Source organism: Lactuca serriola, chromosome 6 (assembly GCF_051521515.1).
Source record: "Lactuca serriola cultivar US96UC23 chromosome 6, Lser_US96UC23_V15, whole genome shotgun sequence".
NCBI lineage: Eukaryota > Viridiplantae > Streptophyta > Magnoliopsida > Asterales > Asteraceae > Lactuca > Lactuca serriola.
This window is the reverse complement of record NC_136413.1, coordinates 180,868,735-180,891,415: the sequence shown is the minus strand read 5'-3', so window position 1 is coordinate 180,891,415 and position 22,681 is coordinate 180,868,735. Positions and strand designations below refer to the sequence as shown.

The following is a 22,681-nucleotide window of genomic DNA, read 5'->3' as shown; positions in this document are numbered from 1 at the left end:
AAAGGCCAAGAACACTAGTGTGTGTTCTTGGTGTTCTTGGTGAAACTTGAAGATCTAACCTTTTGGAATGATTTCACGGATGGAAGTGTGTTAGATCACTAGATTAAGTAGTATATCAACTTATTAAGGCTAGAAACACTTACAAGTTGAAGATCTAGAAGGAAAAGTCGAAGATACTTGAGAGAGAATTGAGCTTTGTTCTTGAAAGGTGGAAAAAGTGGTAAAAATGACTAAGTGTCACTTATATACCCCCCTCACTTAGGGTTTACGGCCGTAAACACATTTGTTTAGGCCATAAACTCCAAATTCTTGGAGTTTTGGAAATGTTATTGTTGCACAATAAACCCTAATGCATCCTCTCTCCTGATATCTCTTGAAGTACAAATCTATAAACCCTCGAACGTATTCCTAAAAACTTGAAAGTTAGCAGAAACAGTTTCGACTTTTATTGAAGTGTAAGGTTGTACATAATAGAAATTTCGGGTTGTCACATACCCCTTGAATGAACACAATTTCAGGCGTCATTTGGTTGTAATACTTGACTCATTTTTGATAAATGACCAATACACCCATGTATATCCATGATATTGCTTGAACCCATACAAATAGTTTTTAATCTCCAAACTACAAAATGATTCATGAATAAAAAATATAGTGCCATAATATCATTTCCATCATCGTTTTTCAATGATTTAAAATAAAAATTACCTTAAATTGACAATTATATCCCTTGAGTTTACATTGATCATTATACCTCTGCATGAACACATTTGTAGGCATCATTTTTTTCATCCTCAACTCATTTATGATAAATGACCGATATACCCGTGTAGATTTATCACAATCAATGCTCAGCCTAATACATCTTGATAGCCTGTAAGCCTAATATAGTTTTGTTGCTTCCTGGCGTACATATTTACACAATAATTTTGAAATTCTTTTTTTTTATTAATAGTTATTAAATTTAGAAACATTTTGTTCTAGAAGTTTGTTCATATCGAGTTTATATTGTTTATGTCAGATGCATGTTTTAGATACTCAATTATGGACGAAAATGCCCATGAGTGATTGTAGTTGTCACTAAGTTTTTAATACCTGTTAATTGATTGTACCAACCCCCTTAAGTGTATGCTTCTCATTATAGTCAAGCATATGCTGTTTTTTTACTTGTTTTTTTTTTTTATAAACTTTGTAGATATGGATCGTAATCATTTGCTCCTATCTGTGAAATTATTGGAGAGTTATATTCAGTTGTTGATGTGCCTAGCTACAATTAGACTTTGGTTAATTGAATATGAGGAAAAAGAAGCTCAAAGGAGAGATCTAAGTGAAAGTACATTAGAAAGTAGATTAGACACAATTTCGAAAAGGTCAACAGAAATACACCGTATCACACATGAAAGTGATGAAAATTGTATAAATGAGTTGTGTATGGACAGAAATGCATTTGCACGTTTATGTGAATTACTAGAAACTCGTGGTGGATTATTAAACGACGGTTTAGTGACCATCGAGGAGCAAGTTGCTATATTCTTAAACATATTAGCACACCACAAAAAACAGATGTATTCAAGTTAGATTCTATCGGTTAGGGGAAACAGTAAGTCGTTATGTTCATCGAGTTTTAGGTGCTTTGATGCATTTGCAAGAGATATTGTTTGTTAACCCAACGCCTGTTGCAAATGATTGTATAGACAACCGATGGAAATGGTTCCAGGTAATCATTATAATATTATTATGATATATTACAAAATAATAAAAGGTTTGAACTAAGAACAAGTTAGTATTTTATTTATAGGGTTGCCTAGGAGCAATTGATGGAACGTATATTGAAGTTAATGTCCATGACTCAGATAAACCAAGGTACCGAACAAGAAAGGGTAATATAGCAATGAATGTGTTAGGTGTCTATAATCGTGACATGAATTTTGTCTACGTCTTAGCTGGTTGGGAAGGTTCGGCTACTGATTCAAGGGTTTTGCGGGATGCAATTACTAGACATAATGGGTTGAAGATTCCAATTGGTAAGCTAAAACAATAATTACTAAATATTTGAAGTAAACATAATTACATATTCATATAGATTTTTTTTATTTATTATAGGTAACTACTATTTGGCTGATGGAGGATATATCAATGGTGAAGATTTTTTGGCACCATATAGAGGTATTAGGTATCATTTACGGGAATGGGAATGTAGTACACGTGCACGTACAAATAAGGAGGAATACTTTAACATGAAACACTCTCAAGCAAGGAATGTTATTGAGAGGTGTTTTGATCTACTAAAGAGACGTTGGGCTATATTAAGAAGTCCTTCATTTTATCCGATAAGAATTCAAGGGAGAATAGTCATGGCACGTGCTTTGTTGCATAATTTTATTAGGACACACATGGATCTTGATCCGGAGGAAAACACGTCTAGCACTTTTGAAGATATGCCTATCGAGGAAGAACAACCAAATCATTTTCAAATTGTGGATGTTGTTGAATCAAGTAATGAATGGACTCAATGGAGAGATGATTTAGCACAAGAAATGTTTGAGTCTTGGATGTCAACTAGATCTTAGTAGATTGTTTATTTAATTTTAGAAAATTTATAATTGTTATTGATGTGAACAACTTTGATTTTTGTGTATGTTTTTATTAATTTTAACTTGCATAGTGGATGATTTGTGTTTATATTTTCCATTTTTATATATTTACCTGTGTTATGTATAATATGACAAAAGCATATAACAAATCATGGTAGACAGACGTCAATGGACTCAAGAAGAAGAGGATGCATTGATTACCATCCTTCAAGACATTGTTGTCATCGGTGGCAGAGGTGATAATGGAAGCTTTAGGCCTGGTACCTATGATCAAGTTGTTCTAAAGTTGCGGGAAAAAGTCGGTATTAATATAACAGCAAAGCACGTGCAAAACAAAATCAAACGCTTACAAGATAAATTTTCTGCTGCATATGATATGCAAAATACACGTGGGTTTGGTTGGGATGACGCTCGTAAATGTGTTGTAGTTGATTCTGCTGAGATATTAGAGGAATATCTAAAGGTTAGTGATTATATATATATATATATATATATATATATATATATATATATATATATATATATGGTTTTACATGTAACTTTGTTTGTTTCACTAGAAACATCCAAACAAAAAGTATGTCGCAAACAATCCATTCCTTGCATACGAGCAACTAGCAAATGTTTTTGGTAAAGATCGAGCTACACGCGCTATGGCTGAATCGACGGCTGATGTGACAGAAAATCAAAATGTTGATAACGAATAAGGAGAAAATTTTCCATCATCTAATAATAATCCTCAAAACAATGCAACTTCCTCCAATCCAAATCCCAAAGACTCGGCGCAAAATAGAAAAAGAAAAGCGGCATCTGAAGAAGTAACACATGTGATTCAAATGGGGTTAGCTACCGTATCCGAGGAAATCCAGAAAATGACTAGGGCTATTACGTCTTCAACAAATGACCTCGCAGAGTTAAAAACTATACATGAAGAGTTGAAGACCATGGAGTTGTCTTCTTCAGAAATCATGTGAGTTTGTTTGAAGTTTACAAAAAACCTGAATTTGTTACCGATGTGGAATAGCTTGGACGTAGCTACGAAACCACTTTTGCGAAGACTATATTGGAAGATGACAATTGAAGGTTTTTATTTATTTATTTTTTTTATTTTTTATTTTTTTAATTTAAAAATAAGGATTTTGGAAACCATTTTGGTTTAGAAGTTTGTTAATTTTGAAGCAAATTTGATTTATTTGGTATTAGATCTTGTTTTAATGAGAATTTTAAATAATTTTTTTACGAAAAATGTTTATTCTGAAGTTATGTATGTTAAATAGAGTTATTATTAATATTTTTTGCATAAGGGTAGTATGGTCATTTTTGCATCTTGTTCTGTCCAGTTCTATTGTTACCAAACAGTTTCAGACAACTTGTTCAGTTTTGTGTAGTCTTACCAAACGCTATACAAATTATTTGTCCTGTCCAGTTCAATCCTGTTCAGTCCAGTCCAATTCAGTTCTGTTCCTCCCACTTCCTCTGCCACACGGTACCTAAAAGATGATAATTAATATTTTCTCCTAATCTATGCAACTAAGTGGTTTCTTATAAGAAAATATAATGTTTAAAATTGGTAAAGATACAACAATGAAAAATGCAACGTTATTATACAATTATATATTTAATCTTCTATAAACAAAAAAAAGTTATTATATAAATAGAATCTAGACAACATTTGAGAAGGATGTTTTTGGATGTGGTCCCCTAAACCTAACTTGATCTTTGGTTTTTGTCATATTATATATATTCGGTTTGTATAGACGCATATGCATTTGTCCACACTAGTAACTAGACAAGCATATAGGGTTGTGATTTATGTGGATGCTATGTTGTTAAAAGTTAACTTGATAAGGGTTATGGCTATAAAAACTCCCAAATTTACATCAAATGCTTGGTTATGTATAAGTCTGTTTGTGTGTGTTAACAAATGAGAGAGGTAGTTCGAGGAAAAACATAAAAAATTGTCCTTTTTTTACAATTTGGCTGATTTAAATACCTCAAAGCATGATAAATGTATGTTTAATAAGTATGATCAGTTCCAATATTTTACTTTATCCATCAACTTACAATTTTGTTTTACTAGAACCATGTCATAAAAAAAAAAAATAAAGATACAATATGAAAGAAAAAAACAAAACACTTTTTGATTCGAAAATATAAAATATCTTTGAAGGTAAAATGACCGATTCACCCTTGCAAGATTCAAAATTTAAACATGAAAATAATAGAACTAGAAGGAAAATAAAAATGGTAAAAATTATGTGTTGCAATTGCAATTACAAAAAAGAAAATGAAAAAAATAACTAATAATTACAAGAATAGTCCTGACACCATAACTACCGAAACAAATTATAAACTTTGACCAACCATCTCTAGATGTTGGTAGTTTCTTCAAGGTAGCAGCCATAGCTTTAGGTTGAATCATGGGTTCCTTACACGAGCTATGGCGTAAACAAGTAATAGCAAAGTATAACCCAAGCATAAGCATATGGTGTAAAACTTTTTTTTTTTTTTTTTTTTTTATCTGTGTTGTTGGGCTTTCTTTCTTTAATCTTTCATCTGGTTCTAAAATAAATTCTTCCCTAATTATTATTGGTTATTATCTAGTGATGACTCGTCGTCAGATTCTTTATCTTTATCTGTAGTAGTCTCCAGCTCATTTGTTATTTGGCTGCGTTTTTCTTTCAAAAAGCTGAGCCTGTTTGTTATTTTTGACAGTGCTGAGTTTGTATTATTAGCTGCCTGCCAACCATAACCAATAATAAATACACAAGTCAATCTACTTTCTTTCATTTCTTCTTCTTTTTTTTTTTTTATTAATTTAAAAAAACAAAAAAAAAGTATATGTGTACCTCACCCCTTGATTCAGATCTTTTGACAGTGATTGAGTTTGACTTGGTCATATTGGGTTCCCGTTTGCGTGTCGATTCGTTTGGATTAAATTTACTTGAAAAAGAGTGGAAAGGAGGTTTCTCATGGCGTTCTTTGCTCGACTGTTTATCCTGTTTAATTTGTTACATTTTACAAAATGTAATTTCTCATGGTATCAACCATAATTCTAGTATTATAATTTATACCTTAATCTTACGTGAACTACTGGAAATGTCACGACCCTTTTCTTTATCTTTTCTGCACCCAAAAACACAAAACAATTCTAAAAATCGTTAATGAAAAAAGGCGTCAAGTGAAGAGAGAGAAAAAAAGGAAGTTTACGTTTTTCCTTGTCCACGATGTAACTGCATTTCAAGATCATCAAGTTTTTGTTGTAAACTGATGACTTCTGCTTCTGCTTGGGTTATATCCACAAGATCTGCCTTGGTCTTTATTAGTAAATCTACAAGTTAATACTTTACTCTCTAAAAAAAAAGATCAAAGAAAAAAAAATAAAAAGTTAATAACATGCCTTTTCATCAATGGAGCCTGGTAAGGGTAAGATCTTCTTTGACATTGTGACTCCTGCCTCAAGCACTTTCCTCAACTCTCTTTCCCTCTGCAACTGTTCCTTTAATGTTGCCACCTTCAAATTTCAAAACCACATTTTTTTTTCAATTCAATGTCAGAAGGGCATTAGTGTCTTTTTCACAGACTATCTATCATCTACATACCTCCTGTTCAAGAGCTTGATGACGATCCCCTAAAGCATCCTTTTTGCTCAACAATTCCTCTTTCAGAATTGAATTGTGTTTTGTCTGTAGTCAAAGCGGATCTATGTTTTAATGTTCAAATAATGATTTGGAAAAAGACCTACATGAATTTATTACCTCCGCTTCAACTTTATTTATCAAATCAGTTTTAAGTGCCTCAAGCCTGAAGATTTCATCCCTAACAACAAACAATTAAAGATTCATAAATGAAGTGTTTGAATTTTGAAAGATGAAGGGATCCTGGCTTTACCTTTCTTCAACTATCACATCTATGTTATCAATGGCTGTTTTCTTCTTTCCCTTTCTGTCACGTTGACAGGTGTCAGCCTCTCCAGACTCGCTACAACTACTTGATGCATGTTCAGAATCTTCATCTGTACGAGAACCTTCAGATGAATAATCACCATCACCATCACCATCATCATCTTCATCACTAAGTTCTTCACTTTCACTTCCACTCTCATCTGAGTCAGAGTATAGATCAGATAGCATGTCTCCTTCCTGCAAATACACATTAGGGTCTATTTTCTTTCTTTCTTTTTTTTTTTTTAAATAAAAATGATGGATTTTGTACCCCGAATATATTGTCATATTCTTCTAGAAGGGTGATAATGATGGCTTGAGCATGATTAGCTGCTGCAGCTGCTTGCATAAGTTGAGCAGATCCATCACCACCCATATTGAACTCATTTTCAAGCTCCACTTCACCAGCTAAAAGGGGTCTAAGAAGAAGTGGTGACATACAAGCAGCGACAGCTGGCACACTCATTCGGTTCACTTCTTTGTTTTCAGCAACAGCTTCCATTGTTATCAAGATTCTGTACAAAAAAAAAAAACATATTAAAGAACCTCCATAGAAGAAGAGTGGTGTACATAAGACTAGAGTATACATAAGGTTTGTTTCTTTTCTAGACTAAATGACCAGTTTACCCTTACAGCCCCATAGTTACCTTTGCAACAGACGGCGATTTGGTTCTGGAAAAGTGTCGCATATAGCTGCACGCATGCTAGAGACTCTTGTGGAACGATCAGTTCCTAAACAAAAGTTTGTCTCATTATTATAGAATTTTACATATTAATAAGTTATCTTTCAGATAGTGATATCATAAGTGTATTCAGTGTTGTAAAAATGCTATAAATCAAACTTACTATATGCTTGTAGCAAAGCTTTGCAGCAAGATGCTGGAACTGGAGATGATGGTAACTCCCGAAGAACATACTGAAACAGTATATTGTAAAGGAACAAGAATCAAAGTCAAGAAAAGAAGAGAAACTAAATAAAGAAAATGAATTAACAAATATAGTCAACATGACACTTTTAATGGTGGAGTGTATACCTTGATACAGTCTCCTATAACATGTCCATCCTCCTCTGCAGTGAACTCTGTTTTTCCTGTACAAAATCATATATATATATATATATATATATATATTCTCCCTTTTATAAAAACTAAAATTAGCAAAAGTATAATATGATCATAAACCAAAAAAAGTGGTAGAACTAATTGGTCACCCTGTTCATATTCTTGAATGCGGCGTTCAACAAGTTCTACATCTGCAGCCTGTCGCAAGATTCCTTCTACTTCAATTCCTGGAACATTTGATCAGTCATTAAAAATAAAAATTAAAGTGCATAAATATTATAAGCTTGTTAAAAATAAAGACTTTTTGAGAATCTTACCATGCTCTTCTACATATCTAAGGGCTTTCTCCAAGAAAGATGGAGTCCCATCTATATCTTCCAATGCAAGCAAAACTGGCCTACCAAGGACAACAGATTTTGCAGGCGAACGATCTTTTGCTGTTGGAAAACAAAAACAAGAAAAAGAAGTTGACCTGTGTTATTGAAAAAAAGAAAAAGAAAAAAAAGCATACACACACAAGAAAGGAAAGAAGGTATCTTGAATTTTAGACTTACATTGTTCATGAGAGCCATCAGCATTCTCACCCTTGTCATTTTTTGTTATCCCATTTTGTCCAATCCCTGTTCCAGCAGTAGGTGCATTTGCTAAAGCTTCCTCCAATGCAGTCTTCCACTCATGTAAATCCTCTAAAGTTTCAGCCTATAATAGCAGAAACCAGTAAGCAGGAGTAGTGTGAAACAAGGGGTAAGATGGTAAATAGAGAAAAGTACCTTAAGAGTAAATGATCTCCCATCACGGCCATCTGGGAATAGCACTGTTAAGAGTTTCTTATCTGCTTTCACAACCACACTGAAATATACAAAAAAAAAGGATCACTATTAAGGAGCGAAATATCAAATATCAAATACCAAATATGAGTATGATAAGTATCAAAGACAGATAATGTAGGATAGGATAGGACATAGAAAGCAAAAGCCAACCTGCCTGAACTGTTGAGGTCTATGCCACCAAGGGTCAGATTTGACTCACCTCCCTTTTCAGAACTAGCATTCTGTATCAAAAAGAAAACTATGAATCAATGAACCCATCAACATTTTGGAAATGCAACGATAAATAATACAAAGCCACTTACTGGATCGCTTCGGAAGAACACCAATGAGGTTTCTGTCAGAATAAACCACCTTTTCTTCCATGAGGTCCAGCCAATCCCTACATAAATCTATATTAGAGACTTAAGAGATTGCAGAAAAATGATCCATACCTTGCTATATAGTCATATAGATGCTAAATGCTCTATGATTAAAGAGTTCTTTGTGATAAAGAAGTGCCAGATTGAAGGATGTGGAAAAAACATATAGTCTCTTAAAATATTCAACGCTGAATGATTTAACAATTCTTTGTGATAAGCACTCTTGAGTGCTTCCCAAGTTTATAAGTATGCAATGATTCTCCATAGGAGAAAGAAAGACACCAGTGTAACATTTTTAAAGACCGAATGACGAAGAGAATTCACCTTTTGATGATAGAAACAGTGGTCCGCTCTTGTAAACCTGCAAATCATAGATAGTCACAACAAAACTCAAACTCAAACCAAAATAACATACCCTGGTTTTGTAACAACAAGCCCTCATTTGGGTAGTCGGCATTGTATTTTCTTCAGTTAAATTAATCTCAACAAGTTCATTTTCAATTCAAGAAATCATGATAAAGTCAACTATTCACGCACTATCTTCAGAAGGGAGACAGGTAGAGCAAAGCAAAATGCATAAATAACAAACATTAGCCTGTGGCATACTAAATTGTGAGCATCAATGCATAATAGAGTACACAACATTTCCTAATTTCCAGAGAAGAAAGAGTGGGAAGCTGCTTGCCTGCTTCATTTTTAAGATCAACCAGACGCACATTTAACTTCATAGTTATCATAAACTCCTTAGAAACATCTAGTAAGTAACATACACGTTTACAATTTGAAAAATAATTGGGCAATGTTTGTTTAAAGAATAGAATCAGATTTGAGTAAAAGAACGATGGAAGTAAATAATCAAATTACAAGAGCTTTAGAAGAAAAGGGGGGGAAAACCTTGTTGCCACTACGAGGACTTTGGTTCTCCAATGATTGAGTTGCCCCTGACGGAGGGGGGAAGTTACCACCACCACCATCTCCCTACAACAAAAAGTTCACCATATCCCCACAAACATCAATGTAAAATACAATGCCCACTGCCACTTTTTAACAAAACAGCGGCCGGGTAACTGAATCACAATCGATAATTGGATGTATGATGATGAAGAACACTTGGAATTCACCTGAAGAGGAGGGGCATCAGCGTTATTTATGGAATCGATCCTGTTTTTCCACTCGATATTATCTTTCCTGCAAGTAGAACTGCTTTTCGTCAGATCAGCGTGGTTTTTGGAAGCAGAAGTGTGATTTTTCTGATCAGCATGGTTGTTTTTCGAATCAGCGGCGTGGTTCTTCGAAGCAGAGTCGTTGCTTTTCGAATCCGCGCTGTTTTTGGGGTCAGAACTGTTGTTTTTGGAATTAGGCATCATTCAATCCGGAATTACATACGATGGAATTAACTTTGCGTCGTTTAAACAAAATCAGTAACCTGCAATCAAAACAATAATCCAATCCACATTCATCACAAGAACATATAAATGCTAACATGAAATCAGAACAATAACTCAATACACGTTCATCCTAAACTTTGAAAAATACTACAACAATCATAGCCAATAATTAACCAAAATAAAACAAACACATGCATTTAGCTTTTCATAACAATAATTCACGACCACATTGATGCGAACAACACCAAAAACAAAGTAAATCACTTACATTTGTTGACGAAATCGAAATTCTGATACATAAGAAACAGGGCGAGACAACTGAAGAAAATCGGGGAGGAGGGAAAAAAGATGTGGAATTTTTTGGGTATTTTATTTTTTGGTTTATGTTTTTTTCTAACGGAAACCCGAAGATCAAGCAAAAACGTTACCTTCTATTCGTGTGTTGCCTATTTTTTGGGTTCATTGTTCTTTTTCCATAATGGTCGCAAAAGTATTCGTTATTTGTGTATTTGTGTGGTTTTATTGCATTTAAAAATGTAATTTGTTCTTATTTTGTTTTAAGTTAGAATTGCAAATAGTTAATATTGTAAAAATCAACTAATTATATAAAAAAATTTACTTTACTTCATAACATACTATTTTAATTTTAATTAATTTTTTTTAAACTTATCTTTCAATTTTGTATATTAAAATCATACTTCCAACATGTTCCTGTGACATGATTACAGTGACAAGCATACATAGAAAACCATGTGGTTTTATAGATTCAACCGGGTATGTACAAACATGATTTTGAAAATTAGTAGGTTAATTATCGGTTTTATGAAAATTACCACATTTAGCCAATTTATAATAAAAAGACAAGACTAAAAAAATCTTACTTTATCAACGATTCATTGACAAAAATCGTTGCTACAATTGCCAAGATTTTTGCTTCTAAAGTTCTATTAAATAAGAACGTGTTTATCAAAGGACTAGTCGTTGCTAAATTAAAATAAAAACTATTCACGATAATTTAGTAACCACTTGCATATAGTTGTTAAATTTTGTTGCTATTGGTCGGTCTTTTTTAATAGTGGTTTCCGTAATTCGTTTTGTGTTAAAAGCTACACAAAATAGGTATAGATGTAGTACTTGTTTTAAGTATCGATATAAAACCTTGATCTTAGACATGTAATAATATATTGCGTATTAAATAAATTCCAATTCAGATCATTTTTTAGAATTTTAATATTGCATCTCTTTATAAAAATCCAAAAAGCTTCTTACAACTGAGAATCCTATGTCCAAATGTTTTTTTCAGGTTCATCACCCCTAACATGGACATCTTTTATTAATTAAATACCTGGAATATTTTGATACAATATATGATGGTTTTCCATAATTCCAAAACCTTATAGTAAAACAAACGTATAAATAAACACTTATTTCACCGCTAATTGATATAGTACAATCTATGTCTTAAGTGTGTAATTACTATTCTACCCTTTGTGTTTTACTTTTTTCATATATATTTTTATGCTGATATCAATATATCATTATAAACTACTATACATTTTTCATACAAATAAAAAACATTTAACTTAAATATAGTCCATAATTTTGATTGATATCCTTCGATAAATACAAAATAACTAGATCTTGTTGACCCAAAAAAATGAAACATCACAATCACTTTACTTGTAATGACAATATGGGCAAAATGTGTTTTTATATTGAAAAGTTTTTATAAAAGAAAATCTTGTAATTTCATTAAATTTTTTTAATTTATTATACTTATTTTGGCATGTTCTTATAACTATAACGTTTTTTTTTTCTTCTATATTTTAGAAACACTGTAACTATCATGTCTTCTTCAATTTTACTGTCACAAATCTAATGATTTTTTAAAACATATCCAAAAGTAGGATGATTCATTCATTATTACTTTGAATAAAGAAATAACTTTACTTTTACTTATACTTTTTTGTGTTGGTCATGTGAATGGTTTGCCTTGGTCTCTAAGTCAAAAAGCCTAGAACATGTCAAATAATTGGGATATTAATCTAATGGTTGCATGTGACATTCCCTCAAATGTATGGTTGTCTTTGAAATTTTTTCCATAACTGTACTATTTTAATTCAAGCCCCTTCAACTTAGAAAAAATGACAATTAGATGCATGTAAAACAAAATATATGAAATCATGGTGGTTAATTAAAAAGATAACTCAATCCGATAGAAACCACGAAAAAATTAAATAAAAAAGACATGAAAATGTAATGACATCTTTGTTGTATTTGACATGTTATACGTATTGTCTTTTCATGTTTGCTATAACAGCTATGAAAATAAAGATGTGAAAATTCATATCTAATCTTCAAGCTTCAACGTCACTTTCGTTAAACATTTTGAATACTTCATCCATGTTGAACGTGAGATTGGTTGTGAGAGGCGTGTTACTCTTTATCACATGTTGTTCGTATTTAAACCATCTTTAGTTCCTTTTGCAATTAACTTCTATATCCATAGATAAATATGCATAAATAATCCATCTAAATCATATTTAAAAGCATAAATAAATTCTTGTTTGTCTTACACGTAATATACACATACCAAAATATTTGAGAGCCCATTGATTTACCAATTTTTATAGAGTTGTTTGCTCTACCATGTAACACTAATGCTATGGTACAACCGATTTAACGAAGATGTTTTGGCACATATTGATTGTAGCACGGTCGATTTACATAAAAGAATAACTATCCTATGGGATAAATGAACGTAACATCATAGTTAAGGGGTGTTTATGTAAATAATGCCTTCCTATTTTAAATCAAACGGAGAAAAAATAGTTTTCACACCGATTTATATATTTAATAAATTTTATTTCTGTTTTAAGTTAACCAAATATATTTGAACATTAGACTAATAAAAAACACAAGGAAGAATTAAAAACACTTTTCTCCCATCTCACTCGCAATCATCTATTATAAATATTACAATCTTGCTCCATTCATAACATCAACAAGAACTATCACACAAAACTAAAACCATACATTCTAAATTTTTCCCATTTGGTTTTTGTAGATATTTGCTTACTTTCAGAATACTCGACTTGTATCGAATCATATATTGTGTTCATTCATTCTTCGGGATTACTTGAAAGATGGCGAAAAAAGAACAGAAGATTCAACCGAAGACACAGAAGACAATGTCATCCTTACCAGTACTGTCACCGACACTGTCACCATCACCATTGATTACCAGAGAGAGATACAAAGGAGTGCGAATGAGGAGTTGGGGTTCATGGGTTTCTGAAATAAGAGCACCAAATCAGAAATCAAGAATATGGTTAGGATCTTACTCAACTCCTGAAGCAGCAGCAAGAGCCTATGATGCAGCCCTTTTATGCGTTAAGGGCCCAACTGCAAATCTAAACTTTTCTCCCGACCAATATTATGATCATGACTCTTTCACCACCACCACCACCATCATGTCTCCAAAATCCATTAAAAAGGTGGCGGCACTAGCGGCGGCTGCCGCCAATACCGGTCCATCTCCATCTCCACCACCATCTCCATCTTATTCATCACCATTATCACCGGTTTCACCATCTCAATCAACAACTTCATCTAATGAGAAAAGCCAAAGATTGTCTTTTGAAAACGATCCACTTGATGGCACCTTGATGTCGATGGTTGCACCATGGTGCAACGTCTTTGATTCACCAAGGTACAATGATGTGATGCACAGCGAGTCTTCGTTTGATCCATCCGATGAAGAAGCTGGTGAAATTCGTCTCTGGAGCTTCTACTGAATCCATGTGCTCTTTCTTTTTCTAAATTATTTTCTGGAGTTTTCTTGACTAACATTTAACAAACAGTTTATTCTATTTTTGGAGAAATACATTTTTTATTTTTTTTATATTATTAAATTTACTTATTTTTGTCTATGTAATTAAAGGGTGTTGGTCTCTTGGAGAGTTTCCCATGTGAGCTCCTCCCCGACATTCAAATTTAATTTTCTTCATTTCTTTCTAGTAGAAAGATCTAGAGTTCATATATATATATATATATATATATATATATATATATATATATATATATATATATATATATATATATATATATATATATAGAGAGAGAGAGAGAGAGAGAGAGAGAGAGAGAGAGAGAGAGAGAGAGAACCCTTATACCATACATTAATCATCAGAAAAATATATATTTATGTTTGTGCGATTTGTTTGATATTGTTTATCTTCGCTTATTGTAGTGCTCTTTTTTTTTTTTTTTTTTGAATTTCACAAAAGAAAACAATTATAGTACTAAATAAGGAACAAATAGGATTGATCCAAAAACTTGAAAAGTCAATTGTAAACTAGCCGGATGGATGGGTTGTAAGTATGCTACATTTACCATGGAATAGAAATACCCTTTTGGCATATATATATAAGGCTATAGGGCATGGTTTGCACACACCGCATACCACCGTGATCTCCACCTCATCACCCCACACCATCATCCAATTTGGAGGCATGATGTGATCAAACATCCCCAAGCGACATAGAGAGAAAGAATAAAAGAGAGAAATCATGAGAAAAATGATAGGACTCGACCACTCTACTTTCTCTAGCTTGGGGCCTGAGCTACTGCTGGCATTGTGTGTCCGAGCTACCCTTAAGCTCCACATTAGCAGAGGAAGTTTAGTCGGATGCATTCTAGATTTCCAAAAACAATAAGAGGGTAATGTTACACTCAATTTTCATTACCAATATGTATTAGTTCAAGATGTATAAGTTCAAGATCCGTTCGGTTGCTCAAATTGAATCACACCAACTTTATGGAAGTTCATGGATCGTGTAAAATAAAAGTAGTAACAAAGGCAACACCTTTGATTTCATAATTAGAAATAGAAAATTGGATATGTAGATTCTAAGGTTGTTAAAATCACAACCCTGATCGTAAGATCTCATCTAGATAAATTGATCCTAATTTTATTTGCATCGTTTTTCGATAGGATCGCAGGAAGATTGTAGGATCGGAACGTAGGATCGTTAATATATATATTAAAAATCAAATATTTTTTGGACTTAATACGTAGAATACCATTTTGAATTGTTTATGGTTAAATAATGTATTATTTATGTTTTAAAGTATTTATTGTTAACTGAATGATTAACTAATGGATGGATATGTATTTTTTATTTTTTAGAATATTTTTGGTAGGATCTTATTCGATTCGATTTTATGATCACAATCTTTCAAAGCGGAAAACGATCTCACAATGTTGCAAAGCGGAAAACGATCTAATATAAGATACCAATCTTAACAACCTTAGTAGATTCTATGCTATTAGAAATTAATACATACACAAAGAGTGCTTCAACAGAAAATGAGTATGTTCCTAGTTTGGATATAAAAACAACAATTCTACTCGTACAAAAACACACACAAAGTCACAAACACATAAAATAAGAATTGTGTAAACATTTTACTTTTCTAATTAAAAAAGAAAAAAAAAAGAAAAAGAGTGATTATTTTAACATAGAGCGAAAAATTCATGGTTAAAATAAAGAACACAAGCACATACTGTGATGTTTTGTTAACACTATAACAACTGTTTCGTAACGACAAGATTGATAGAGTGGTTGAAGGGTACCAGATTGATCATTGGAGAAAGTTAAAAAAGAAACCTGATGGGCTTACTAAGAAAGAAAAGATAAGTACATGGGTTCAAGTTGTCGATTAATAAAAGGATTATGAAGAAAAACATTTCGTCGCCTGAGAGATTCGAACTCTCGCGGGGAAACCCCATGTACTTAGCAGGCACACGCCTTAACCACTCGGCCAAAGCGACTTTGATGTCTATAGAAGGTTTGAGAGTTTAAAATACATTTGTATTTGCGCTAATTTTTAGCTGACGCCGATAATGGTTCGACTTTTTACAAATTGCAGCAATTATTAAATAGTACGATGAAATTACTTGTTACCTCCTTTTAAACCGAATATATTTCTCCCCACAAAATTGTTTTGTTTGCCATTTTATGTATTGCTTTATCAAATAATCAGGTTTCTCAAGTAATTGTTGATGTCATTATTACATTTTGAACAGCAAAATAAGACCCACACGTATCTCCTACAACTTGTACTATTTATTACAATGATTATATCCAAAGTACACCATGTTTCGGTAAATAATTTTAAATGACTATATTTCTATAAAAAAAATTAGTCTTCGTTAATAGTGGGACGTCCTTAATAGTGGTCAAAAGTCAACCGTTTTCAAACAGTAACAAAACTTGCGTCTTCCCTTTGAAAAAATGGTGAGATTTTTCCTCCATACCATTGTTTCATCTTACCAAACTTTCCGATTTCTATTTCATTTTGTGCACAAACATCACAAACACGAAAAAAAAATGAAACTTTATTTCGCCTGAAAATCACAAACAAGATTTTGTAAGATTCTTTGCTCTCTCTTTCCTCTATCCTCCATGCTTATAAGATCGATGGTTTCAACGTCGATCGGGGGGAAACGACATAGAAGATGGAGGTGCAAAGGATAATACAATTGTGGTCAATGTTTCATAGTAACTTTATACCCCATGCAGTGTTGGATCCAGAATTTACAGTATCATAAAGAAAAACTTTTCACAGCTTGTATGGCAATGAATCGGTTTCATCATGGTTTACAAATAACATATCATGACTTTTTACATATTAATCTCCAGAAACGTCGAGTTAAGGCTTTTCTATTTGTGTTATTTGTAGTTTCCATTCCATGGCTTGGATCTAGGGTTAGGAAAAACTTCATTCTTCATAATCAAGGAGATGATATTGAATTTGGAAATGATAATTCACGTGAGCTTGAGATATTCGAATTGACCATTCAAAATTTGACAAGTGAAGGGTTGGTACGAATGCAAGATAGAGGTTTAATTGTTAACAATAATGATACTAATGAAAAGTTGGTAGATTGCGATTCTTCGCATATTGTTCATGGTAACAAGACGGATATGATGTCATACTCGGATCTAGAGATAAAACAATCAAGCATTGAAAATAAATACGACTTTGTGTTCATGCATGAAGGCGAAGAAGAATTGATAGATAAGTTTCTTAAAGTTGATGGCATTATGGTTGTCTTTAAAATGGACAACCACAAGGCAAAGGCTTCTGAATCATTTCAGAAGCCCTCAAACTACGAAATTATTTACCATAGACAATTTCCTGTCGCGATCATAGCCATGAAGAAAATTAGACTGATTCACGATAAGAATGGTGCTAGCAATACAATTCCACACAGACGACTCATGTTCGCTCAAAAGAAAGCAGAAGCTCTAAAGAATCTTGAAAACGTCCTTCTAGAACCTCCACGAACGGTGTCAGGGAAATCCAACATGTACTCAAAGAAGACACGTTATCTCCCGGACTTGATGCATGATTCTCTTGAAGACTACCCACGAAGAGTGTTCATAGATATTAATGGAGATGGAGGATGGTTCACGAAAAACTACCCTACAAGGAACATGAACTTTGAGATCTATCAAATCGAAACAACAGTACCTGAAATTACTGATACTGATACTAATACCGATGATGAGGCCATGGGCGAGTTGGTGGAGATTGAGATAACAGATTGGTTGAGGGAAAATGTGAGGAACGATGAGTATGTAGTGATGAAAGCAGAGGCGGATGTTGTTGAACAATTGGTGAATAATAAAGCAATAGAGTTGGTAGATGAGTTGTTTTTGGAATGTAAGTATAATTGTGTGAAATGTAAGAAGTGTAAGAGACCATATTGGAAGTGTTTGGCTTTGTATGGTTTGTTGAAAGATGTAGGTGTTGCAGTTCATCAATGGTGGGGATGATTTAAAAGTGAAGGAAGATGGTGAGATTTGTTTTGATTTGAAATTATGGTTTTTGTTATATAAATCTTCAAGCAGTGTTCAATGTGATGATAACTTGGGAGTTTTTTGTTTGGTTATGGATGTGTAATTAATATAGTAGTTAGAAGAGAAAACTAGTTTGTGGTTTGGTTTGATGATATTCTGTTAATTATTTTTAACACCGGATTACATAAAATGTTTGTTTGTTTATATAAAAATATAAAATACAGATTTGTACAACTCGAGAATCATAGCTTAAACAATAATGTACAATAGATAAAACATATAACAAAGAACAGTGTACTCACCAAATTTTGGCACCCGATACTATAGCTTTTGCCAAAAATGGAAGATTATTAGAAGAGCATTGACTTGTGTTGACCAGGATCCTTCAATGAAGCTGAACAAAAGCAGACATTTCAAGTAGTGCCTTTAACTATCATTACAGGGCATGACACATGGTTGGAGCAGTAGTTGCTTACACTTCCCAAAAACATCCTGCATATACATATACAGGAATGAATATGATGAGCTACATTTAATGAAATGCCCAAAGTGCCCCTCAAGATCAAGGAACCTTGTCAATGTCACTAATACTTTGTTGTAATGGGGAAAAAACTAACTCAAAAGCTTATATGAACATGGCTGAAGGTATGAATATAAATAACGTTACCTCTTGATAGGACCAAAAGAGCGGCATCCCATTACAAGCAAATCAACATGCAACTCCTCAACGGCTTCACATATTTTTTCCTTAGGATCCCCAATCACTATATGTGTCTTCACTTCCATCTGGTAGATAATATCAAATATAGATATGTATAAGTATATTAGAATTATAATTTATACCCCATACTCCATAAAGAACAAGTAGTTTATGTGCACCACAAAAACAAATCATCTCTCACTCTCTCCCTAATTTGGGAACTTTTCTCATCACTGATGTAAGAAAAATTAGCTACCTGACAGAAGCTTACTTACTACACAGTTAAGATATCAATCATATCATATGTGAGCAAATTGGCTACTTAGCATCCTGCAAATTAGCATAACATTAACCTATAATAACATCTAGCGCCTAAACTAATAGATTAGATATGCAGTTAATGAAGATCTTGAAAGAACAGCAGTTTCAGATATCAATAATGAAGAACTTAGAAGAAAGTTATTACTCCTTGTTCAGAAACATGCCAAAGTGAATCACTTGTAAAGAATCTTAATGTTTGTAGATAATTCCCAAGCATACGCACACACACCCAAAAAAAAATACGACTAAGACTGAGAAATCTAACATTCTTATCGGTGCAAATCTTCATAGCATGATTTATGATAGCATCGGTAATCCGCCGCTGGTGCGCCTCAATAGCTTCAGTAAACGCCGGCACCTCCACACTACCTGAATTTTAAAATCACTGTTAATTTCTAACATCGATTATAAAAGATCTCGATCTTACAAAAAGATCAATCGTGTAGAGTAAAATCAAGCAAGCAAAAAAATTAACAAAAATGAAAGTAAGGATAGCACCGGCAGTAAAGCTTCATCGTCTACAGTAAAATCAAGCAAGCAGATAATAAAAAAAAAGGAATTAAGACGGCATCTGCGTAACAAAACTCAGCCGTGCAGAGTAAAATCTCGATCTAGCAGTTTAGACACTTAACTAGGGCCACCGAAGGGGATAGCACCGGGATTGAGACCGACGGCGATTGATGGCGGTGATTGAACATGAATAATTACTATAGATCCCTCGGGACGAAGCTTGACGTTATCGATTGCCCAATTTAAAGCGTTCATGCTCTCTTCGCTGCCATCGACGGCCACCAGCACACATCCTAGGTTCTCAGGCATGGTTTTCACTCACTCTATCACTTCCACGTGCTACCCTCAAGAGTAGAGCTACAGATATTCGAGCAAGGTCGGTGATTAATGGCGGATGACGTGAGTGAGTGGGATCATGAATAAACTGTCGGGATGATTCTGTTTTACAACTTTTCTCTCAGTAACTTATTAGTCAGCCAGTCAAACTCATTTCATGGTTTCATCTAAAAAACCAAACGTCACCCAATCAATCATTGTGCACCAAGGAAAAATTCGTGTCTACTTTGTTTGGTTAATAGACAATTTTTTTTCACGTTAAAACATGTCTATATATAGCTTAATGGGATAGAAAACTATTTAAGGGTAATTTGCATAAAAAATGTCTTTCCAGACATGTATTTCCCATAAGCCTCAAAATAATATATTTCTAGTTGAATAGGTCGGAAAGACAATTGTTTCTAAAACCTCGCATCTTTCCTTTTTTCTTTTCTTCGACACTCTTCATCAGACATCACCGCCTCCTCACCAAGCTTCCTACTTCGTCGTCGGCCAACCACCCCCATCGGAGTGCCGCTATAGCCACCAGCTCCGCCCCACACCGCCCCACAGGTAACCATCTCCTCTCTTATTATTATTATTATTATTTTTCTGATTTGTTTCTCCTTATTGAAAAATACCAAACGTGAACCTTTATCTGTTTCATCTTATTTTCTTTCTTTTCATTTTGGAGCATAAAATTTAGGAAGACCATTTCATATATAAAGTTTCAATCTAAAATTCTGATTTTAACAGACATTTTGTATAATTTTGATTTGGTATGACAATTCGTATTTGAATTTTTTTAATGATTATTATGTAATTTTGATTTTATATGACAATTTATATGTTTTATAACTGTTCAACAACTTCATCCATCACAATATATAACAATATGATAATATGGTCATTTTTCAACATTTAATACAGTGTCAGATGTACAGTCAAACAACATGATTTTTTTTAGTCAGTAAACTTTCTCATATACTACTTTCCTAGACTACAACTATCAAACAGGCCCTTAGATTGTGGATGTGGGCAACATGTTAACGTTAGATATCGAGACTTATCATTAGATTTGGAATTTTAAAGATTGAAAAGTTGTTTGGGCGGGCCAATTTCTTTTCTAGGGCTTTTTTGTGTTTTTCAGTTGGGCTTGGCCTTTTACATGTTTAGGACAAATCTTGTCGTTTATATACTTATGAACTGTCGTATTTGTAACATTGTAGCAGAAAAACAGGTGTAGAATAAATTTTTTCTCTCTCTCTGGTTCGACAGTGGATGTAGCCTATGACAAGATAATGTGAACCACTTAAATTGTAACATCTGATTATCAGGTATATCCAGGTATATCCACAATTCAGTCGTACATTGGACGTAAGAAGGGAGTATGTGCAGCGTACTCGTGAGAAGTCCAGATTGGGGAGTCCATGCTAGTACGCTAGGCATACATGTGGTACACCGGGCATACTAGCCTAGTCACTAAACCCTTATTTTAAGGGTTGCTCCCTATTTAAACAACCTTATATCCCCTTTGGACTATCCTTATCATCCATCATTCCCTCCTCAAATCCTAATTTCGAGTCTAAGTTGTTTGTGTGAGTTTTGGGAGCTTATTAAGTGATTTTGGTGCATATTGTTGAAGAAAGAGGCTAGAGAAGAATGAGTTGTTGCTTCCAAGCTTATAGATCCACAACTTTTCCTCATTGTGCATATTTTTCAGGTATAAAGTTTGTACCTTGATAAGTCCCCTTGTTGATCTCCATGGATGAGTTTTATGAGCTTCTTGTCCCCAAGTTTGGACCTTTATGAGTTTGGAGAACTACAGAGAATATTAGTTATCCTTTCATGTATTTTAGGACTTGTAAATTCATAAAAATGGTTGCTTGATCATTCCCTATGGCCCATTCATGAGTAAAGTAACATAGAGTGTGATGGAAGCTAAAGTTTGTTGTATTGGGTCCTTCCTAGCCATGCAAAGTCTTAAAGTCGACGACTTTATGGATTAAGACACCCTATGATGGTCAGATATGAGGTTGGGTTAGAAGTATTAGTGGATTAAGACACAAAAGTTGGTAAAAGTTGAATCAGACGGAGTACGCCGGGTGTACTCCTAGCTACGCCCCGTGTAGCCGGTTCCGTCCCCGATTGGTTGTTGACCGCATAGTATGCCCCGCGTAAGGAAGAGTACACCCAGCGTACGCGCTAGGCAGTTGACTTCCATTGACTTTTGACTTTTGGTCAAGATTTTGGGTTTTGGACCATGAGAAGGGCAAAATGGTCTTTTTTACCCCTAAAGGACTTAGTTGTGGGATTTGGTCTCATGAGTTGAGTTTTGGACCTTAATTATTAAGTAGAGTTAATTATTTCGTTGACTAGGTGGAGTCTAGTTCTGGCAGTTCGGGTGTGAGATTTACTTGTCGTCAGTATCAAGCGAGTCTCCTCACTTATTCTTACCTGTGTGGTAGAATAATTGTATGTGTGATGACCAGCTGGGTCTAAAATATTATTTTGTATTATATTGTTTATGTGTGACTAAGACTGCAAATAGTCTCCAGGGTTGCTGATAACCCATAGGACATGTTGTTGCCCATTGGGACTACTGATAGTCCCTAGGGTTGCTGATAACCAATAAGTGTTTATTTATGTTGTGTTGTATGTGGTATCTTGGGAAACTCACTAAGCTTCGTGCTTACAGTTGTTGATTTATATGTTTTAGGTACTTATGAGGATCACGGGAAGGTGAAGGTCTGATTGTACACACTCGTTGGGAGATTTGTTACTGGGACAG

The 22,681-nt window shown here is 33.8% G+C and overlaps 5 protein-coding genes, 1 non-coding gene and 1 pseudogene across 7 annotated transcripts; 4 read left to right on the top strand and 3 right to left on the bottom strand.

Moving 5' to 3' along the window:
* The first annotated feature begins 1,054 nt into the window (after positions 1 to 1,054).
* On the top strand, positions 1,055 to 2,570 carry LOC145060457 (protein ANTAGONIST OF LIKE HETEROCHROMATIN PROTEIN 1-like). Its single transcript, XM_079008116.1, has 5 exons — positions 1,055 to 1,070; positions 1,196 to 1,573; positions 1,629 to 1,717; positions 1,799 to 2,024; positions 2,104 to 2,570. Exons 1-5 carry the CDS (start codon positions 1,055 to 1,057, stop codon positions 2,568 to 2,570), a joined length of 1,176 nt encoding a protein of 391 aa, XP_078864242.1.
* Positions 2,571 to 2,745: 175 nt separating this feature from the next.
* On the top strand, positions 2,746 to 3,298 carry LOC145060455 (uncharacterized). Its single transcript, XM_079008115.1, has 2 exons — positions 2,746 to 3,057; positions 3,152 to 3,298. Exons 1-2 carry the CDS (start codon positions 2,746 to 2,748, stop codon positions 3,296 to 3,298), a joined length of 459 nt encoding a protein of 152 aa, XP_078864241.1.
* A 1,512-nt stretch (positions 3,299 to 4,810) lies between these two features.
* LOC145057484 (rho GTPase-activating protein REN1-like) lies at positions 4,811 to 10,559 on the bottom strand. Of its 2 annotated transcripts, none has more exons than XM_079005337.1 (22): positions 10,442 to 10,559; positions 9,907 to 10,211; positions 9,680 to 9,763; positions 9,110 to 9,146; positions 8,729 to 8,805; positions 8,577 to 8,647; positions 8,367 to 8,445; positions 8,151 to 8,295; positions 7,914 to 8,033; positions 7,746 to 7,823; positions 7,570 to 7,625; positions 7,382 to 7,451; positions 7,183 to 7,267; positions 6,807 to 7,050; positions 6,483 to 6,733; positions 6,350 to 6,410; positions 6,194 to 6,277; positions 5,992 to 6,105; positions 5,802 to 5,908; positions 5,666 to 5,717; positions 5,441 to 5,590; positions 4,811 to 5,330 (listed from the first exon to the last, which is right to left on the bottom strand). In XM_079005337.1, the coding sequence occupies exons 2-22, from the start codon at positions 10,150 to 10,152 to the stop codon at positions 5,178 to 5,180; spliced, it is 2,364 nt and encodes a 787-aa protein (XP_078861463.1). In that variant the 5' UTR covers positions 10,153 to 10,211; positions 10,442 to 10,559; the 3' UTR covers positions 4,811 to 5,177. The 2 variants fall into 2 exon arrangements, with proteins under 2 accessions (XP_078861463.1, XP_078861464.1); XM_079005338.1 differs by having other exon boundaries at positions 5,193 to 5,330; positions 5,446 to 5,590.
* A 2,550-nt stretch (positions 10,560 to 13,109) lies between these two features.
* On the top strand, positions 13,110 to 14,182 carry LOC145059178 (ethylene-responsive transcription factor ERF014 pseudogene; annotated as a pseudogene).
* A 1,745-nt stretch (positions 14,183 to 15,927) lies between these two features.
* Positions 15,928 to 16,009, bottom strand: TRNAS-GCU (transfer RNA serine (anticodon GCU)). The gene has a single exon. It is a non-coding gene; the product is annotated as a tRNA-Ser (tRNA).
* A 309-nt stretch (positions 16,010 to 16,318) lies between these two features.
* Positions 16,319 to 18,098, top strand: LOC145057482 (uncharacterized). Its single transcript, XM_079005335.1, has one exon. It carries the CDS (start codon positions 16,755 to 16,757, stop codon positions 18,018 to 18,020), a length of 1,266 nt encoding a protein of 421 aa, XP_078861461.1. The 5' UTR covers positions 16,319 to 16,754; the 3' UTR covers positions 18,021 to 18,098.
* Positions 18,099 to 18,224: 126 nt separating this feature from the next.
* Positions 18,225 to 20,043, bottom strand: LOC145057483 (Adenine nucleotide alpha hydrolases-like superfamily protein). Its single transcript, XM_079005336.1, has 4 exons — positions 19,698 to 20,043; positions 19,331 to 19,434; positions 18,712 to 18,830; positions 18,225 to 18,536 (listed from the first exon to the last, which is right to left on the bottom strand). Exons 1-4 carry the CDS (start codon positions 19,882 to 19,884, stop codon positions 18,458 to 18,460), a joined length of 489 nt encoding a protein of 162 aa, XP_078861462.1. The 5' UTR covers positions 19,885 to 20,043; the 3' UTR covers positions 18,225 to 18,457.
* Between the last annotated feature and the right edge of the window lie 2,638 nt (positions 20,044 to 22,681).